The sequence below is a fragment of the Gigantopelta aegis genome, chromosome 4, assembly GCF_016097555.1.
Source record: "Gigantopelta aegis isolate Gae_Host chromosome 4, Gae_host_genome, whole genome shotgun sequence".
In the NCBI taxonomy this organism is placed as follows: domain Eukaryota; kingdom Metazoa; phylum Mollusca; class Gastropoda; order Neomphalida; family Peltospiridae; genus Gigantopelta; species Gigantopelta aegis.
Window position 1 is genome coordinate 71,959,679 of NC_054702.1, and position 22,248 is coordinate 71,981,926.

The 22,248-nt window shown below is 38.7% G+C and overlaps 1 protein-coding gene and 1 long non-coding RNA gene across 2 annotated transcripts; one reads left to right on the forward strand and one right to left on the reverse strand.

Annotated features, from left to right (window-relative positions):
- Positions 1-8: 8 nt before the first annotated feature.
- On the reverse strand, positions 9-16,776 carry LOC121371047. Its single transcript, XM_041496667.1, has 5 exons — positions 16,340-16,776; positions 6,815-7,096; positions 4,096-4,230; positions 1,896-1,989; positions 9-1,250 (listed from the first exon to the last, which is right to left on the reverse strand). Exons 1-5 carry the CDS (start codon positions 16,410-16,412, stop codon positions 734-736), a joined length of 1,101 nt encoding a protein of 366 aa, XP_041352601.1. The 5' UTR covers positions 16,413-16,776; the 3' UTR covers positions 9-733.
- A 2,675-nt stretch (positions 16,777-19,451) lies between these two features.
- LOC121372439 lies at positions 19,452-21,505 on the forward strand. The gene is made up of 2 exons (XR_005957929.1): positions 19,452-19,713; positions 21,215-21,505. It is a non-coding gene; the product is annotated as an uncharacterized LOC121372439 (long non-coding RNA).
- Positions 21,506-22,248: the final 743 nt, after the last annotated feature.

Consider the following 22,248-nt stretch of genomic DNA (forward strand, 5'->3'; position numbering starts at 1 on the left):
TCCACCTCCATAAAATAAATCATTTATTCTGTAACATAAAGTACAATACACTGTCACACATTGGATAATTGCAAAAAATAACAAATAGGTTCATGTCCATCCAAGTGATCCTCAGTATTTTGAGAATTGGTTAGCACTAGTAAAAGTTCTATTTCCCTTTACTGTAATATATAGTACAACTCAAAAACTGAAGCAAATGTTCTGTTTGAATTATAATCTGGCTGAATGATCAAGAAATGAATATTTTTGCTTTCAGACATCCTAATATAAGATTACAGTAATGATTGTCAAATAACAGTCATGCAGCGCTCTCTCTCTCTCTCTCTCTCTCTCTCTCTCTCTCTCTCTCTCTCTCTCTCTCTCTCTCTCTCTCTCTCTCTCTGGGGCCTGTGTGTTTAAAAGTTTTGAAAGTAAATGTACAAAAGGGCATCAACTTCAAAAAGCAAATGTATAAAAGGACACCTGGAATCTGTCAATATAGTCTCAATGAAAAATGAAAGTATTTGTTTCCTTTGTCTTTGACACGTCAAGTATGAGTACACTAGGGTGCAAGTGATGTGAGTATTCCAGTGCCATACAAACTGCATGCTGTCTTGGTGCAGACTATGTTATGTTTAAATCTACGCTAATGCATGGCTCAATGCACTGGATTACTAATTTCACTATAATTATGTCTGTGAATTAATTATGCACGTATTTATTATGTGAAGAGATAAATCCAGAAGACATTGAGCTAGCACAATGTGGAAAGTTCTGTGTTTGGTACTGCGACAGCATCCATTCTGAGTCCAGATGACGAGCGATGTTCTTCCTGATTCACAGACTGCGAACTCTCATCTGGTTCTGCCCCTGAACTCTGCATATTAATATTCGTACCATTGGTCATTTCTTCGTTGTGTGAAGAACGAGAGTTTATTTCCGTGTTTTGGGACACGATATCTGTCTCATTTTCGATAGTCACTGAAACGTCCGTCTGTACCACAGAGCTTGTTCCTTCAGGTGTGGTAGTTTGAGTGGCGTCTGCTCCAGATGTCTGTCTGTCACTTTCAAACACTTCCTCCGCAGAATCGGCTCCTACAGGAGCCACACGGAGTTCACTTTCTCCATCCTCGGTGCCTGCAGGAGAAGGTGCTTCAACAACTGTTGACGGGGGATGTCTCTCTTTTACGAACTTGGCACATCCCAGCTTGGTACATATGAAAAACGATAGCCTGCCCTGGGGCTTATTTTGTGTAGATTCGGTATTTGATCTGTGGATGAACAACAACAAAATGAGACATCATCGACTACGTAGGCCTAATGTGATATCTATCTATCTATCTATATATATATATATATATATATACACACACATGGATATTTTGTTTGCTTTCTTACATATTCAGATGCCATTTTCTCGGACTGGCGTAAGATTGTGATGTTACTTGAAAATGCAAATGATTATCGAGGGCAGGTTTCTTAGTCATTGATCTTACAGATGTATGTACCTTTTCTTTTTGGTATAAAATGACTTTTGAGATACTATATACAATAGGACGACCAAAAACATGTATTTGTAAAAGAAAAAGAGGACAACTTCAAAAAGTTTAAATAATAAGTAAAACCTTTTAATAATGTGTAATTTAACAGTATAAAATCTGTAATATCCGAAAATAGTATCTGTTTACATGGTCTAAAAACTAGGTCCGGCACCTTTAACAATTTATACAAGTAACAAAAATACGCACTTCACAAATTGCTCCACAATCGACTGTAAATTGGTGTATGTGTAATGCGTATTGAATCCTAACGGTTGTGAACAAAATATATACCAGTATATTTGTATCTTTCAAACAAAGTCAGTTTGATCATTTGAAACTAAAATAATTCCACATTGCACCAGAGTGTATTCTTACCCAACAAGTCGTCTGACAACAAGAACAATGGCGATAATGAGGACGATTGTGGTCACCACGACAGCGGCTGCACAGCCAGCGATTAGAGCGACGTCTGCAACAAGAAAAACGATGTAGGTCTTCCATGTTATTTTCTTTTATACATATATACATAATCAATTCTTTTATTTACATTATGTTGTTGTTATGGTAACAAATAGCAGTTAAAAAAGTCAATCAGATTGCTGATGTGTTTAAAAACTACAACAAACAAAGCTACATTCTACCTTCTGTTTGAATTTCAACACCTTAACTTTTTTGTGTATATCAGATAGAAAGTTACTTTAATATAATACTTGCATATTTTTCAGTTCATCGTGTCGGTGAGTTGGTTACAGGCCAGGACAATGAGTACCAGAACCAGACATGTTACACAGGTCTTGTGTAATTGTTATGACACTATTGTAAAACATTACATGACCTCAAATTACCATTAGTATTACAATTCTTTTCTTCTTTTTTTCTCTTTTTTTTACACCACTTAGCAGAACTGCCAACCCGTAAATGTTTCCAAGGCGTGAGATTCACACTAAAGCTGATGTTAGCATTACGTTTTACAAATGACAAACATTTCTTACATGTTTTGACACAAGTACCCATGTACTTTCGTTTCACAATGTAACAAAACCACTATTCAGACCGTCCTATTGTTATATGTGTTAATAATGTTAGACGACAGCGTTCAGAATGTACTAATTAAAGTCCCGACATTTCGCTAATATTTTTTGTATAGAAATAATTTTTTACGGAAAAGAGATTTATCTTCTTGGACATGAGAGCGTGATATTAAAACCCCCACCAAAAACCAGAGTCGCGTCAAAAACGTGAGAGCTTACAGATCTGACTTAATACGTAATTGCGACCTTTGCTATAGTGTAAAATAAATTCGCCATTATACAAAGGCAAGGCAGCAAACGGTCTTTTTATATAAACTTTCAGCCTAGAACAACACATACCATGGCATTTATAATTTCACGCGACATAAACATTTGTCAGGTAGCCTGAGACAAAAAGAAAAGGAATAATATTTGTTTAAGCATTGTATTTTGATACTAGAGAGAAACAGTTAAAGTTTGTTTTGTTTAACGACACCACTGGAAGACATGGATTAATTAATCATCGGCTATTGGATGTCAAACGTTTGGTAATTCTGACACGTAGTCATCAGAGGAAACCCACTACATTTTTCCAAATGCAGCAAGGAATCTTTTATATGCACCATCCCACAGACAGGAAAGCACATACCACGGCCTTTGATATACCAGTCTTGGTGCACTGGCTGGAACAGGAAATAGCTCAAATGGGCTCACCGACGGGGATCGATCCCAAACCGACCGCGCATCAAGCGAGCACATAGGGAGAAACAGAGACACAGAGATAGAACAATTTATACCACGGATATTAATGTATCATTCATGAGGCACGGGGCGATGGGAACCAAAGTCCACCGAGGGCGATCGATCCTTCGACCCATCTCGGCTCAGGCTAGGCTCGACCATTGAACTAAATCTAAGACAAGCTGGAGTAAGAATTGAAAAGATACGTGTTAATAGTTGGAACTGTGTTCTTTACCATCATAGCGAGACGGGATCTAACACTACTAGAACACATGGATTAATTAACCATCGGCTATTGAATGTCAAACATTTGGTAATTTTAACATGTAACCTGAGAGAGGATTGATCCCCTTGGTGGATCATTTATTCTCTGACTCACGACTGGTATATCAAAGGCCATTGTATGTACTATCCTGTCTGATGGATGGTGCATATAAAAGATCGTTTGCTATTAATGAAAAATGTAGCGGGTTTCCTCTGTATGACTGTCAAAAATGGCCATATTTGTTTACATCCAGTAGCCGATGATTAATAAATCAATGTGCTCTAGTGGTGTCGTTAAACAAAACAAACTTCTTATTGTTATTCTCTGACTGGTTTGTTTCCCTGATCGAGTAGTAGTGCTCATACGACTGGTATGTACTGACCTGTCTGTGGGATGGTTTATATTAAATATCCCTTGCTACTGGTGAATGAATGTAGCGGGTTTTCTCTGAAGACTATATGTATCAGACTTAACATATTTTGACATCCAATCGCCGATGATTAATTAATCAATGTGCTGTAGTGGTGTCTTTAAACAAATAAACTTCTTTATTGTTTACCATCATCGCCTGTGGAGGTGATGGCTGGATCTTGGAGGTATCCGCCTTTTGTCGGGACTTTTTGTTGTGTACCTCCAACATCGTGCAGAATAGATTCCACTGTGGAGACTTCTTCGCCAACAGGTATTGTGCTTTCTGAGGGGGGAAATATGAGCTGATTATTTAAAATATACAGGACTAGCTTTAGGCGTGCACAGAATTTCGCCAACGTATCTATTAAATTAAAAAAAACCCTGCAGAAACCAGTTATCAATCATTAAATGAAATGATTTCGCCATATAAAAATAAAATTCGCCAATTCTGCTATTGAGAACCAACGTTTTCAACAACAAAACACACAAACGCGCGCGCGCGCACACAGAGGCGGATCTAGGCCCCCCCCCCCCCCTAAATTTTGCGACAGTTATAAGTTTATTATATATTAATTTTAATTTTTTTTACGATCCCCTCGAAACCTCCCCCAATGTTCCATTGGCATTCCGCCTCATGTCACTGGGACCCCCCTAAATGGATTTTCTGGATCCGCCACTGACATATACACACACACACACACACACACATATTTCTATAAACACTATACTAGCTACCCTTACTATTATACCATAATTGACGTATAGTTATTACACCTTTGAACCTTCCGTTTGATAACCACGTGTATAAATTGGGCGTGTATTTATTGGGCACTCAAAAGTGGTGCACAAATAACAATATGGCTCTTAATCTTCAGAAAACAACTTGTATGTTAGTAAGTATAACATACAAAATAGCCAGGCAGCACTCAATACAAATTACACTGAACAATGAAAAACTTAATGCAGTAAAATCGCAAAAGGTACTTGGTGTTTATATAGATGAGTCACTGACCTGGACAGTACACATTAGAAAAGTGATTTCAAAATTGGCCTCGATTATCTCACTTCTCAGGAAGCTTAATATATACTTAAATCAAGCTGCCAAAACAGTTTTCTATAATGCATACGTTGTTCCAATTCTCGACTTTGCTGCTACTGTTTGGGGACACTGTGCTAAGGAACAAGTGGTTCAAATTCTAAAAATGCAAAAACGTGCAATGAGAATATTTTTAAACAAACCATTAATAACTCCATCTAAAGACATGTTCAGGGAACTAAATATTTTACCTTTCCCTGACAGAATAAAATACCACATCGGCATAATGGTATATAAAGCACTAAATGGTTTCTCCCCAGAATACATTACATCTCTCCTTATCCCAATATCTGAAACCTGTAATTATAACCTAAGATCCTCTAACAAAAACAAACTTCAGTTACCAAGGCCTCATACTGAACTATATAAAAAATCCTTCAGTTACTCAGGTGTTCAGATATGGAATACAATACCCCTTGATATTAGACACCAGAAGTCAGTTGCGAACTTTAAATCCAGCCTGAAACAATATCTCATGGATGATTATTTGGCTGATTAATTTTTATTCTATATAATAATTATGTTTTGAGACTTTAGTGTCAGTATTACACAACTAACAGATGTCTGTTAAATGTAAGATTTCTCTAGTCAATATGTATGCATGCATTATTATAATAGTATAGTACTTAGTATATATGTATTTTCTTTTCCAGTATTTCAATGTATTGTTGAGGGCCAAGTGGAAAATTAGCTTGTGCTAAACCTGTCACCCTCATTAAATAAAGTTATTATTATTATTATTATATTATTATTATTATTATTATAAAGAAGTACATTCCATGATTTGCCGTATTGAGTTAAATCTGACATGTGGGACTGACATCCGGTCAGTAACTGGTTTACCACTTTCCATGTTAATGACTAGGCCTAGCTGGCCTGCACATCTGGTTTTTAACCTGTACATCTGCCAAACGTCAGATACGATGGACATGACTCAACGCACATACTCTAGCGACACCAATGGCCAGAAAAAGTTGAAAAAAAGTAGTGAACGGTAGAAGGATCATTGAGTGATCAAGTTGAAATTGGTTGAAATTGGAAGTAAGAGTGTTATCCTTGCAATATTGTTGATAAAGGATTAAGTTACAGGCTGTGCAAAAAGCAGATGACTTGAAAGCATTATTTCTTGTGAAATTGTACTTTATATTCTTTTAATTGAATAGTTTTTGGGATACAATAAAATCACGAACGCCAAGAATGGATTACAATAGTTGTGTTAATTGTGACATAGCTTTGTCAGTCTTAGAACTGTGGGTAACATTTGCGTATAAAGATTTAACTGGGTTTTTTTTATAAAGGATTAAGTTATAGGCTATGCAAAACAGTTAACATCGTCTGCGATTACCTTAAACTATGTTTACCGGCCTCGGTGGCGCAGTGGTTAACTCATCGGACTACAGGCTGGTAAATACAGGGTTCGCAGCCCAGTACTGGCTCCAACCTAAAAGCTCAATGCGTAAGTGTAAGGTCACTACACCCTTTTCTCTCTCACTAACCATTAACAACTAACCAACTATCATGGACAGATAGCTGAGGTGGGTGCCCAGTACAGCGTGCTTGAACCTTAATTGGATATAAGCACGAAAATAAGTTGAAATGAAATGAAAAGATGTTTTGTAAAATAGTTTACCTGTCTAGCCATAGAATTAACTTTTGTGCCTGCTAAAAAATATACAAAATCTGTATTTATGGATGAGATTGTTGAAGTAAACATATGCTCAGTTGTTCTAAACCCTTGTCTGAATCGAGCCTGGTACAATATAATACTTGCCATCGACACAATCATAGTAGACTCTGAGGACGGTAGCGTATGCTGCACACGTCGGGATGAAGATGCCGCTGAAAAACACCGTGCAGTTGCTTTTCCACTGACACGTCGAGAAGAGATTCACTTTTTCAGTACAGTCGTCCAGGGTGAGTGAGCAGGCACCCCAGTCATTCCTCCCGAAAAACGCCTCGCCCACACTGATCACCAGGCCCGCGGGGCACGACAGCGACACCTTGTGGCTTCGGTCCTCCTTTTGACCGCTCAAGCATTCTTTAACATTGTTATCTAAAACAAAGAGAGTTATTTATGTCTTAATACATAAAACAATATAATAAAATAAGTCTTTGTTTAAAACTACAAAGTAAAAGTCTCAATGTTTCCTCAACTAACTTGAACTGCTTTTAATTTTAGAACCCTTATACACAACACTGAAACCATAGGCGTACGGTCTTCCGTGTTTGCAGTGGAGCAGGCTGGCTTTTGCCCGAATTAAATGAAAATGTCACAGTCTGGAAAACAACATTTATTCATATTAGTATTACTACCAAACAACTATATAGGGCTGCAAACGAATCATTGCATATGTTTTACATGGATTACAACTAATTTTGAGGGTAGAATGATGGAAACACATGGTAAAAAGGTCTCAGGTTAGCACATTTTCCCCGAATATCTATATAATTTATGCCCGAATTTGAGGTTTTGCTACAGCACTAGGGAGGGGGCAGTTGCTCTCCCCCTGCCCCCCCCCCCGTCACGTCTCGTACGTTTACGACAGAAACCCATAAATCCTTTGTGGATGGCTTTCATATTTAACCTGCATACCAGGGCCGTACCCTCCGGGGGGGCAGCTGCCCCCCCCCCCCCCCGAGAATCTTGTCCTTTTTTTTATTTTTATATATCTCCAGTAATAGCATAGAAATGTATAATCTTTATAGTATGTTAAAAATTATTTATAAAATTTAGTGCCCCCCCATGGATTTTGGTCAGGGTACGGCCCTGCATACCACATGGTAAACATTTGGTTAGAAACGGGAATGTCGTCCAGCGATTATGAAATATGCACCACAGTGAGCTGGGTCATGCGTGCGGTCTTAGTATTTCCCACGGCAGTTTTTAGGATCTGGTTTTTTTCACTGTGAATCAATCCTTACGAATAACACGTAACAAATGACAGCTCATTACTCTCGGTAAACGACGGAGTAATTTATTACATATGCAAGCAATTGCTCACAGGTATATGCACATGACGTTCAGCCCTGTGACCATACGTTGTGGCGACAACACCTTGAATTGACGGAGCAGTACGTGAACCAGACAATACAACCAGGTGTATTTTATCAATGTATAAAATATTTTGAAGAAAAAAAGAGTTAAATGTTCTACATTTTTAATACAAATACTTGCATATTTACCCTACGTGACGGTTGTTGTTTTTTTGTAGGGTTTTTTTTTTTTTTTTTTTGGGGGGGGGGGTGTTTAACGACACCACTAGAACAGCACATTGATTTATTAATGATCGGATATTGGAAGTCAAACATTTTGTAAATTTGACATATAGTCTTAGAGACGAAACCCGCTACATTTTGTCATTAGTAGCAGGGATCTTTTAAATGCGCCATTCCACAGATAGGATAGCACATACCATGACCTTTGATATATCAGTCGTGGTGCACTGGTTGGAATGAGAAATAGCCCAATGGGCCCACCGACAGGGATCCATCTCAGACCGAATGCGCATTAGGCGAGCGCTTTACCACGGGACTACGTCCCCCCCCCCCCCCCCCACGTGATGAAAAAAATAAGAGCATGTGAAAAGTGGCCATTTAATTACAATTATAGTAAGCGTCATGTTATAACTGGAATTCAGAGAAGAAACCCTTTTCTTCCACAGAGGCTATTCCTTACTATTAACAACAAGCGATCTATTACATACATGCGCACTTTCCAAAAGACAGGATAACACATGCCGTGCAGACTTTGATTTAACACTTATAGTTGGAACGGGAAATAACCTGACAAGTTTTCTGTAAAAAGGGGGGTGGGGGTGGAGGTGAGGATGGCGATCTTGCAAACACAAAATACTGTGTGAAGTAAGGTACTTTCAGTCATAATATTCGATAGTATATAGTATATTCAAAGTATTTTGAATACAGTACATATTTGGTTTTCCACCAGCAAGCATAAATGTCCACTTCGTTGGAACTGAACAATTAATGAAAATCCTGGACTATCCACAATCTAATTAAAATTAGCTCCACTATTACATGTGGATCTAACAGCAGCCCGTTGGAGCTCATGTCATGTTGACCTTTCATTCGACCAATCAAAACCTTACTTGCAAAATCATGCCAGTGATTTGAAAAGAATTTGAAAACATTCGGGATTATGCCGAGGGTATACGAAATAATTCGGGTGAATTACGAAGTATGCCGTAAACTAATTGCAATATAAAATTTTATATAAAATTCGTTTCAAGACGAAAAAAAAAACCGTGATGGTATAGCCATAAAATCTGTTTATACTAGTATACAATCCAAAGTTTATTACTGCACTTTTCCCTCTGTTTTTTTAATGTTGAAATAGACCAACAAGTTCGCATATTGCCTAAGTAGTCTCGCCCGATATTTTTAGATTTGTATGCTCCCGAATATCGCTATAAAAGGCGAAGTGTAATTGGTCGATATTTAAATTGGTATTTATAGATGAAATGTCACCTGGACATGGGAGTCCACGCAATGCTGTTAGATCTACTGGCTAGACCCAGTAGAGCTAATTTTAATCAAATTGGACTATCCATACCGACACAACATAAACAATTTGCATCAGAGGACGGATGCATGAATGAATGGAAGGATGCATGCATGCAAGGATGGTTGGATGGATGGATGGATGGATGGATGGATGGATGGATGAAATGAATGATGGATGGATAGATGAATGAATGGATGGGTGGGTGGATGGAAGGATGGAAGGATGGAAGGATGAAGGGATGGATGGATGGATGAATGAATGAATTGATAGATGAATGGATGGATGGATAGGAGCCATAAACATAAAGGCCAATATCCGTGTCATATATATCTTGTTCTTGTTTTTGCTTCTACGAAAATATCCTTTTGTCTGGCATCATAACGGAACTCAATACCCCACACACCCTTCTTGTCACTGACCCAGATCACGACCCTGAAGCAGCCAGGAGCCTGGAGTCCGGTATCTTGCTACCCAGCTGTCATGTGGCCGAGTCTCCTATTGTTACCGCCAGAAAGTACGTGTGTGACAGAAGCAACATGTGGCAAGGCCGCACACTCCAGCCACCGTCAATACAGGACAATGGCTCGCTCGATATCCGGTGTTTGTTTCTCCATTCGATACGGTCATTACTGGCAATGCCTATTCACACAAATTGAAAAGGAATATTTTTCCGGAGAAATGCATCGAGGTTACTTTTTCCTTAGGGGCAAGAGTTGACAGAAGTCCAGCAGTGCTTGCTTTTCAGACAGGAATGTCCATCATTTAAAGAATGTTTTTCCCCTCTGATTTCTGTGTCACAACAACCTACGCAAATATGTTTGATTTTGTATCATATTCAGTCTAGATTAGGAAAGAGATAAAAAAAAAAAAAAAATTAAACTGATTTTCTTAGCCTCACAAATAAATCAATCAATCAATCAAAATGTACTTTTTAGATCTACCAATATACTCATTCATTATTATGTATGAAATATATAGTAGTTGCTATACATATTGTACATGTAAATGCACTGACAGGACATCACATACCCAGGGGCGGATCAAAATGTTTGTAAAAGGGGGTCACATAATGTTTAAAAGGCTAATTTGAGCACTTCAAACAGACGGGGGAGTCACGGGACTCATGTGATCACCCACGGCCGCCTCACCCCCCCCCCCCCCCCCCCCACACACACACCTCCTGATCAGCCAATGCATACCATAATCTTTGCTATACTACAAGTCGTGCAGACTTGTTTGGAAAGATAATCCTAACGTTCTCTAGGGTGGATTGAGCCTGTATTCTCTTAGTTTCGAATGCATGCCCTGTGATAATAAACCATGTATCTCAGCTCCATTACAAATCATCTTCAAAGGCCGTGGTATGTACTACCCTGTCTGTGGGATGAAGCATATAAAAGATCCCTTGCTGCTAATCGAAAAGAGTAGCCCATGAAGTGGCGACAGAGGGTTTCCTCTCTCAATATCTGTGTGGTGCTTAACCATTTGTCTGACGCCATATAACCGTAAATAAAATGTGTTGAGTGCGTCGTTAAATAAAACATTTTTTTTTTTTTTTTCCCATTACAAATCGAGTCATTATTAAATAGCATACACCACGAAGGACATCGCTGCGCGGAGTATAAAACACCTGTCGATGGAACGTAGAACGGGGTCGTGTGAAAATGTCTTTCGGTCAAACACAAAAACCCAGCATGTCATCACCACGTGTATTTTACAATCTTCCTTTCTTATAAAGATTCGCAGACGTTGATGCTTTGTTCAGCTGATTTAAAGGTGTTCAGCTGATTTCACTGTGTTCAGCTGATTTCACAGTGTTCAACTGAATTCACAGTGTTCAGCTGATTTCACAGTGTCCAGCTGATTTCACGGTGTTCAGCTGATTTCACTGTGTTCAACTTATTTCACGGTGTTCAGCTGTTTTCACAGTGTTCCGCTTATTTCACGGTGTTCAGCTGATTTCACGGTGTTCAGCTGATTTCACTGTGTTCAACTGATTTCACAGTGTTCAGCTGATTTCATAGTGTTCAGCTGATTCCACGGCGTTCACCTGATTCCACGGCGTTCAACTGATTCCACAGTGTTCAGCTGATTTCACGATGTTCAGCTGATTTCACGGTGTTCAGCCGATTCCACAGTGTTCAGCTGATTTCACGGTGTTCAGCTGATTTCACGGTGTTTAGCTGATTTCACGGTGTTTAGCTGATTTCGCAGTGTTTAGCTGATATCACAGTGTTTAGCTGATTTCGCACACATTTATGCCTGGTTTATGGAAGTTGTGAAACAGTAAAATGTGAGGACTTGTATTTCCGTACTTTTTCAAGGTCGGTAGACCAAACATGTTTTAATGTTCATAACCTTCAGATGACATTCCGAGGTCATAAACAGTGAAAGTGGTTCGCTGTGTTTAAGAAGTTTTAAATTCTGTATGTAAAATATTGATTTAACGTAGGCGTTGGAGGCCGGGAGGGGCATGAAGATATTCCCCTATACCTGAAGATTGTGCATCCCTTTACATTGCTGCCATCTTCCGGCGCCGATGTTTAACGTTTGGGAGTGTCTAACATTTGCAATAAGTGCATCGTCTGCATTGTTAATCTGTCTTTCTTCGAAGCACGACATTGTTTCTAAAGTCATTGTCACAATCTTCAATAGCAAATGTCTCTTAGAGTTTTCAATATAGACAACTTATAATAATGGAATATGTTAAAGGCTACTAGTGTTTTCATTTGACCTTTTGGACGATTGTCCTTGTGCCAAATGTCAGCGAAGGCCACGTAGTGTCATTAAAGAAAGTGGACATGGTGCCAGGAAACGGACGTCAATTTTAGGGTCAATACCGTGAATATGTTGATTAGCAGTTGTTTCTGACTTGAACCTAAATTTAAAGTGCTTGGTTCTTTTCCACTCCTTAATAGTCCCAGAACCCTTTATTAACTTCAAAGAATTTGTTGTAATTGACTTAATTATAACCTGTGCAATAGTGGACCCCGAATTACCTTCAAGGGAGGCCGCACACCCAGAACTAACCTATATGATTATGTGTGTAGCAGTGTATTGTTCGAAGACGATGGCGATATTACGCCAAAGGCGCGAGATCTCATCGGTCTTTGGGGTCATTTGTTCCTTTACATTGATAACATCGCGAAACATATTATAGCCTTCTTGTATCCTTCTCTTTTGAATCCTTCATCATGTTCATGTCTGGGAAAATATTCGATAAATAGGAAATTTTCAGAGATTAAATCAAATTAAGCTCAAACTGTCCATGGTTGATCTTACATAGTATTCATGTAAGAACAGATAGTGCTAGATGTATTGATAATATCACCAAAGGAGTTAATGAGTACTTTATAATATATATATATATATATATATATATATATATATATATATATATATATATATATATAAACCCTTATAGATAATTAACCCAACTCAATAAAACGATGTTGTACTTTTTGTTTGTTGGTTGACGAAATATATATTATAAAACAATATAATTATTGCAGTAAAATGATTTTATAATTCGTTTCCGTGTCTACGAGGACACGTTAAAAGTATGGCTTCAGGGTCTTTGTTGTGAAACCTGATTTTACCATAACACCCAAGACACGGGATATGCGTGGCAAACATAATCTTTCCGGCAGCTAAATGCAATTGCAAGACCTCCGTCCCCGTGTTGGGGAAGACAGCTGTAGAAGACAGTGTTACTGTAACCCACACCGCCATCACGGGAACTGCAGTTCAGCTTGCATCTGGAATGCAGTCCTTCCGTTCCAAAAATAACTTTGATGAAATAGCCCCATTCATTCCCACGAAGGAGATCCACTTTGACATGTGCTATCCTGTATATGGAGAAAGTGCTGATAAATGGTTAGAGTACCCTTTGTAGTGGCAACGCGTTTTCTCTCTCATTCTCTACACGCCTAAAAGCCTAATGTACTGAGGTGAAATTAAACATTAATCCCTTCTCACGGAACGGAAGCTAATGTCTGATGCTATACCCTATTTTGATCGTGTACATGTTTAGGGGTTTCATTTTTTTTTAATAAAAATCATATTCATGTCGTTCATCGGTTAGCTGAAAACAATGGACTTGACAAACTATTGGCTGTGCTCATGATGGGTACCACCAGTGAATCAGGATATGCTTACCTTTCGTGAACACCTGATACCATCATTGTTTGGACACAGTGATTCATTGGTGCATGTCAACGCAACTGTTTAGATTTCCAGTGAGATCGGTCTTGTGCAGATTTAGATTTGCCTTGAAAGTGGCAATGTTTCTATGTGTGATGTAGGAAGGATGTAGGATCGTCCTCGAAAGTGACATTTATTGTTATGTCGAAAAACCTAACAGTGACTCGTGGTGGCAGTCACGGTATCGATCAAACATCCTTTTGACTCTGCCTTGTGTATAGATACATTTTTGGTTGTGTCGTTCAGATTTATCTAAGATCAGTTCTCATTAGCAAATCTATATCAATATTCGCCCTGAGCAAAATCAAGGCGAGCTCAAGATCAGTTCTGATATGGTTCTAGGCGAGCAATCGCATGAGTGTGCCACATAAAATGTATTAAACATTTTATTGCAAGGCGTTCAATTTGCAGATCCAATAAAACTTTCCAGGTAAATGTGGAGGGCAGCGGGAGTGATCACTCCGTGACTCGCCTTTCCTGGCAAAGACTTAATATGGGGTCTAAGATTGGGTTTTTTAATGTCCGCTGTGACGTGTGTTATCGCGTGTTAGGGAAAACTGTATATATACTTTTCTCAGGGCTAAACCGTGCCACATCACCAATCAATCAAATACCTAGAAAAGCGTATTATAGGACATACATTATATATGTACATATACAAATGTCTATATTATGACTGACACTTAATATCCAGTTACTTTTCAATGATTTTAGGTGTCTTTAATCAAACGGGTTTGTTTTGGGGGTTTTACTTTCTCATGAAGGACTGAACGCAGACAGAAAGACAGACATAAATAAATAAATAAATAAATAAACATATAAATAAATAAATAAATAATGGATTGTTTCAAATATGTTGACAAACGTTAAAGTCAACAGCGTGAAATAAAAGTTACAAAGGTCAAATGTTAAAGTACTAAAAGAAAATAAAAGTTCTTTCTGCCCGTCATTTCAAGTGTTCCATGTATAACTTTCACACTTCCTTTCAGATTTGATCTGAGCGATTTCTAGTGTAGACGGGTACAAACGTATTTGGTTTCAAAACGTCAAACGTGCCGTGTCAAATGAAGCAACACAAATTGAAGTTTCTCACGAGAAATGATGTATGGTAGTATAATGGAGACACATTATACGTGTCATGCATGACGTGTGTGAAGTAATGTCACAATAGACAGGTTTTGGTTATTACTAGTGTAAACTAGATGTCTTACTTACGGCCATTAGCGTAGTTATACCGTTATGAGATGACTGAAAGCTAAATTTGTATGTATGTATGTATGTATGTATCTCTCTCTCTCTCTCTCTCTCTCTCTCTCTCTCTCTCTCTCTCTGTGTGTGTGTGTGAGAGAGAGAGAGAGAGAGAGAGAGAGAGAGAGAGAGAGAGAGAGAGAGAGAGAGAGAGAGAGAGAATCCGGATTTTTGGTAAGTGTTTTTTTTTAATATCAGACATTAAACATGTAAAAGCAAAAAAGATAAAACCACAAAGTTGTTTAGTACTAGTATTACGGACATCTAGTCTAAATCTGATGTTGAAAAGGGATTAAATCACACCATGCCCGTGTGTAGTAACCCCCTCTTATACCAGTCCATCCGATTGATTCAAATGATAGAAAAGCAACATTTAATAATTTCAGAATCTACTTAGAAATATTATGCCATATATTAACCAGCCTTAATATGGCAACATGACCCAGGCCCTGCTAAGTAGTTTGAGACTTCTATCTCCAGTTTTAATGGTTATTTTACATTGATGCGACCCACACTCCACCCTCGTACCCCAGACCAAGATTCTTTCTTCTGGAAATGCACTAGTTCTGAACATCTAAAAAAAAACACATCATCATTTATACTGGACACTCGTTAATTTTAACCACCCCAGCCTTTCAATACCTAGTTCCAATATGTCTGCTGTCAAGTTGGATTCAGATTGACGGCAGATGTATCAGACTAGCCAAATACCTGTATGATGGAATTTCCCCCACCCTTTTTCAGTTACAAGTATTTGATTCTAAATGTAGGCCTATACAACTTCATTTCAGCTGACAAGCACAGGCACGAGTATATAAATAGACGAGAATTGTAAAACGTAAAGATTTATCAAACATAAGATATATATATATAGCTGGGGGGGGGGGGTTAAAATGTACATACAAGGATGTACCTTCTGTTAGTTCAAATGTTTAATATGCTCTCTATAACTGATTCTCAAGAATAAAACAAACTTTTAAGTTTGGAATTTATGACCTGCTGTCAGCAGGTGACATTTTTTATATCTGAAATGTCAGATATGTACATATGTGTAACATGTGAATACTGTTTGGACTTTTCAATTACAATTTTCTATTATTTATGTTTGAGAAATTACTATATGTCAGTTACTAAATAAAAATAAATTATGTTATATTATTATGACTACAGCGCATAAGCAATGATGTAGTTAAAGCAATATTTATCAACATGAAACATCATTAGATGAACCACGTGAACCAAAACAAATATACTCAAACAGGTTTATGGGTGCGTTTAATCAAATTAATGTAAACATAGGCTACATATAATATTATATCCTACCTTGAGAGAGAGCCAGGCCAAAAACAAAGGTAACAACCACAAGACAACAGGAAAATGTAGCATGAAACAGCATTTCAGCCCAAACCGTCCTTTTCCGCGAAGTTTGTACGGCCAGGGAATGATATTATCGTAATTCGCCGCATCCGTCACAGCCTTGCCCCGGTGTCGGGAGCGTGAGAAAAGTTCTACGTACCATAAACAACTACTTATGCGCGCTTGTGTCAAAACATACACCAGTACGCTGTAACGTAACCTCCGGCTATCGTCTGGTCCCAAATCCAGTGGCGGGAAATAAGACTTCGCAATAAAGAAAGGGACAAAATGATGATGATTAATGAAATATACCCTGGTTGATATAAAAAGCGACTCGCGTAAGGGCTCTAGGGATATGCTAAGATACGAGTTTCTGAGAGACACTGGCGGGGAGCATCTGTCGTTGAAAGAAAATGTTTTATCAGATTAATGGGGCAGTAGCCGCTTGGCTGGTCCCTTCTTGTTGCAGCGGCCAATCACTGACAACGGTTTGTGCAGCTGTCTCGACTGTTCGAACAAAGACGACTACTTTCATGTCTTCGGGGTGAGAATGGGAAGTTAAAACCGTATTATGTTGTTTTCTTCTTTTCTTATCTGGATGGGTGACTTTTATAACTTATTTTATTTCTTACTTGTCATGTGGTTTGGCATTCAGTGTAAAACCATCATGTTCAGGACATTTAATTTAAAACGACAAGAATGAAATAAACACAGGCGATTCCAAGCAGATTTTGGAGCGATGCTGAAGATGTATATATACAGTAGCTGAGGTGTGTGTGCCCAGGACAGCGTGCTTTAACATTAATTGGCTATAAGCCCGAAAATAAGCTGAATTAATGAATAATTAAAAGAGAAAAAACTACAACAGGTGCTAACTAGGACGCCAATAAAATTGTATAGCTAGTAAGTTACTGGTGTGATTCACATTAACTTGTCTAAGGTCTAGGCGGGATGCGGGAACGTTTTGGCGTGCCCCTATCCAACTTAGGTTCACTGACATAGCCAGTGAGCAACTCCGGGGCGGGAAGGGGTGGGGGTGGGGTAAGTTAAGAATGAGGGGGAGTTTTCGTAAAAAGAATTTAGATGGTATGACCAGTGTCCTAAATAAAACGGAGGGGGGGGGGGGGGTGTAATTAATAAATTAGCCTTTAAATGCACCATAGAAAAAAATAAAATAAGTATGATTATGGCTTTAAATTTAACCTTAGTTGGTGCGTTGGAGCCGAAAAGTGTGGATGGCAAGTAAAAATATATGTATGCCTAAAACAGCTCATAAACGGATACTCTTGAGAGCTGTTTATAAAGCAGGGCCGTAGCTAGGATTTTTTGTTTGGGGGAAGGGGCAACTGAGTTAATATAGTCTAAAACTCCATAAACGGTTAAGAAGAGAATTTTCTATAAATTTCTATAATTTTTTCCGGAATTTCTGCCCCCCCCCCCCCCTCGATAACTACGGCCCTGTAAAGGCCATTTCAATGCGTCGTTTTAAGAAATACATTGTTACCATCCTTAGGTAACCAGAATTTAGTTTATGTAATTTTTACCTACACAACCGATTTTTCGTTTACGTGAATAATGTTTGGTTCTATCTGCACAAACATTTCAAAATTGTTTTAAACAAATTGATATGCAACAAGGCAGTACGTTTCTGTTTTTTTAGCCTACTGATGAGCTGCACATTGAAGGAAGGAAGGAAATGTTTTATTTAACGACCCATTCAGCACAATTATTTACGGTTATATGGCATCAGACATATGGTTAAGGACCACACAGATATTGAGAGAGGAAACCCGCTGTCGACACTTCATGGGCTACTCTTTTCGATTAGCAGCAAGGGATATTTTATATGCACCATCCCACAAACAGGATAGTACGTTCCACGACCTTTGTTACACCAGTTGTGGAGCACTGACTGGAAGCTGCACATCGTGTCAGAATACATAGATTTTTGTAATCCATGAATAAATTAAAGGTACGAAAAGAGTACAGCTTTTAATTTTAGAATGCAGCGTAACCGATTTGCAGTTCGCGTGAATTTAAAGTCGTGAAACCGACACGCGAACAGAATGACGGTTCGCGTGAAATATTGTGAACTGCTAGTGGTTTAGTCATAATGTTAAACACTGTCCTGGATAGGCAGCCCAAATAGTGTGGTGTGCCCAGGAGAGCGTGCCTGGACGTTGATGGGATATAAACATGGAAATGAATTAAAATTTAATGAAACACTTGGTCAATGCCAAAACGGTTTTCTTATCATAAGTTATGTACTGTATTCTTTTTTTATATATATATAAGCCAACCATCGGCTACAAGTGTGCATGAAACGTTTTAGCTTTAGATATGACAAGAGTGTTTATTATATTATTACCGGGTATTCTTAAAGTAGCAATGTCTCAACGTTGACATCTTTCAGTTAGGCATTACATTTTATTAGTCTATGTCAAAAATTGTATAAAGAGGCCTATGCTAAATAAAATCTGAAGCGTCAAAACTAAGTAATGACCCAGAATTGACCCTTGGGCTACTCCGATTACTGAAGTTAGTCTTAATTTTTTAAAAGGAGGGAAGGGAGGAAGTTCACATGTTAATCAACTTTTGGGTTATATGACGTCAGGCATATGGATATGGACAACACAGATGATGAGAGAGGAAACCAGCTGTCGCCAAGCAGTGTCTACTCTTTTCGATTAGCAGCAAGGGAAAACCTAGTGCCTCCACTTAAGAAATAAGTTAAAGTTTGTTTTATTTAAAGATACCACTAGAGCACATTGATTTATTAATAATCGGCTATTGGTTGTCAAACAGTTGGTAATTCTGACATATAGAGAGGAAACCCGCCACATTTTTCCATTAGCAGCAAAGGAACATTTATATGCAGCATTCGCCAGACAGGATAGTACATACCACGGCCTTTGTTACACCAGTTGTGGAGTACTGGCTGGAACGAGAAACAACGGGGATCGATCCTAGACCGATGCGTATCAAGCGAGCGCCTTTACCAATGAGTTACGTCCCGCCCGTTATAACAAGAATGTTCGTATAAGAACTATATTAACTGATTAGATAACAAACGGATGTAACAGTACATCGCGGGTCACTATAGTGTCCAAAGTTCAATTGATGCACACATCGGCAACTCTATCACCGGGGCACATTTTACAAACGTGGCAGTCTACTTATTCGAAACGGCTCTAAAATGAAAGGTCTTTCAATGGGAAGCGGAGTTTCTCGTAAGGGTGTGGTCGTGATTGCTGTCATCTCTGTCGTGGCTGGCATCTATATCATATATAGGATGAAGAGCAATTCCGGAAAGCGTCCGAAAGCCTAACACGCCATGTAATGTAAGTTTCACACGTTAAAATACATGTTCATTATTTTCGATATTAGATACTGTATTCTCTTGTTGGTCAGCTTTAATTAAAAACTGCGAAATGCTAAAATACCAGACATCCGCAAGACCATGCAAAAATTCACTTTAGTAGGTATTCGGTTTAGAGAGGTTATATTCTGTAGTGAATTTCAAAAAGGGAATTCCGGTTTTCAGAGGGTCCGGTTTTGAGGGATTTTATACACACACATACACACACACGCACACACACACACACGCACGTACACGTGTAATATAGTCTACCTTGATAAGAACGACATCTCAATAGTTATATAACATCCACGTGTCTATAACAAAAATCTGCAGATGCGGCATGTGACTTTATAGTTTAAAATGTATGCAGATTCGGCACCATGGTTATCTATATCGCTAGAGGGTACGAGGTGGGTGGAGGTGTAGTATTATGGGTGAATGCGGCGATCCGTTTATTCCATGAATTAGTCCAGTGAATGAAGCTTTGCTATCAGTTATTTTGCAAAAAAATTTATATATTTTATAGCCATCACCCCATTGATGTCCTACCCTATACGCCGATCCACCTTACTTTCATGGCGTATTAACCAGTGGCGTAGCGAGGGGGTGGGGATTGTATTAAATTTTATAAAATAATACATACATACATACATACATACATAGAGTGGGTTGGCACACACACACACACACACACACACACACACACGCACACCAAATAGTGGGTTGCCCTCCCCCACCCCACCCAATATAAAATCCTGGCTACGCCAGTGGTAGTAACTTCCCTGTCATGGACAGAACTCTCTGGCGAAGTCAAGGTTGTGCCCACGACAGGCGTGCTTGACCAGTTCTCTGACGGAAGCATGCCAAAAATTACCCACATCCACACAGTGGTGGTAACTAATAAATCTACACGTGCCATACTCGACGAATGAGGAGTGGATTGTCTCACTTGATACGGATTTCGCGTAACCCAGTTATAATACACGTGGTTGTCGTGACCACACACCTTGGTTATCTGGGTTTTGTGCCCAGGTTAAGGGTTAATGGTTTGTGAGATAAAACTCGTTGTAGGAAACGATTTTAATACTTCCACAAGTCACTACGATACGAACCTAAAAAAAAATCTACCAGTATGGTGCTTCGGTGGTATAGAGGTTAAGCCATCGGACTTAAGGCTAGTAGGTACTGGCTTCGCACCCTGATACCGGCTCCCACCCAGAGCGAGTTTTAACGGGTAGGTATATGGTCATTACACAGACTTCTCTCTCACTAACCAGAACCAACTCACCCATTGGACAGACAGCCCAGATAGCCGAGGCGTGTGACCAGAGCAGCGTACTTGAAACTTGATTGGATATAAACACAAAAATATATTGAAATGAAATGGTTTTTACTATATTCATTTTGTTTTAATTTTTAATTTAGTTATGTAAATCTAATATATGTAGTTTGTTTCATATCTTTTTTCTTTTCGTTTTCAGGCTCATTAAACAGAGAAGAACTACTGGAAAAGAAAAACACGCGGGGGAATATGGATTTCTTTATTGTTTGTCAGACTGTAAACTTTGACTTAAGGTGGCTGTTATCTGTGTCCTATGGACTGTGATATCGGTGAACGATTAACTAAGTGCGCTCAACAGGTTGTTCTATGCACACACGTATACGTGGATATATGCATTTACGCGTGAAACAAGGCAGTATATACACGGTGTTATTTCCCCAAAAACAATAAATTTCAGTTACATATGTTTTATAAAAAGGTTGTTTTATGACTACGTTGTTGTTTTGTTATTGCTGTTCTCCTTTTTAAGGATAACCTATGATGTTAGTTTTCTTAGAACATTTTGGTACAGGTGGATGGGTTATACAGACGTCGATATAGGGAAATGATGATGTGTGTCCGAATCACTCCCCCGAACATCAAAGGTCTCCAAAAATCGAGTGCTGAACTTATTATAATGGATTTCTTTCTTTTTAATGGAAACGACTTAATATTTGGTTAGCTAGGCGTGACCTTTTTATGGACGTGCCCCCCCCCCCTCCAACACACACACCCCTAGAAAGATGAAAGTTTATTTTGTTTAACGACACCACTAGAGCATTGATTTATTTATCATCAGCTATTGGTTGTCAAACATTTTGTAATTTCGACATAGTCTTAGAGAGGAAACACGTTACATTTTTTAATTAGTAGCAAGGGATCTTTTGTATGCACTATTCCACAGACATGACAGCACACATCATTGCTTTTAATATACTTGGGATCGATCCCCGTCGGTGGGCCCATTGGGCTATTTCTCGTTCCAGCCAATCCTCCACAGCTGGTGTAATCGAAAAGAGTAGCCCATGGCGTGGCGGCAGCGGGTTTCCTATCTCATTATGCGTGTGGTCCTTAACCAGTCCGACGCCATATAACCGTAAATAAAAATGTGTTGAATACGTCGTTAAATAAAACATTTCCTTCCTTCCTTTTGGTGCACTAGACCGACCGCGCATCAAGGGCTCAATTTATTAC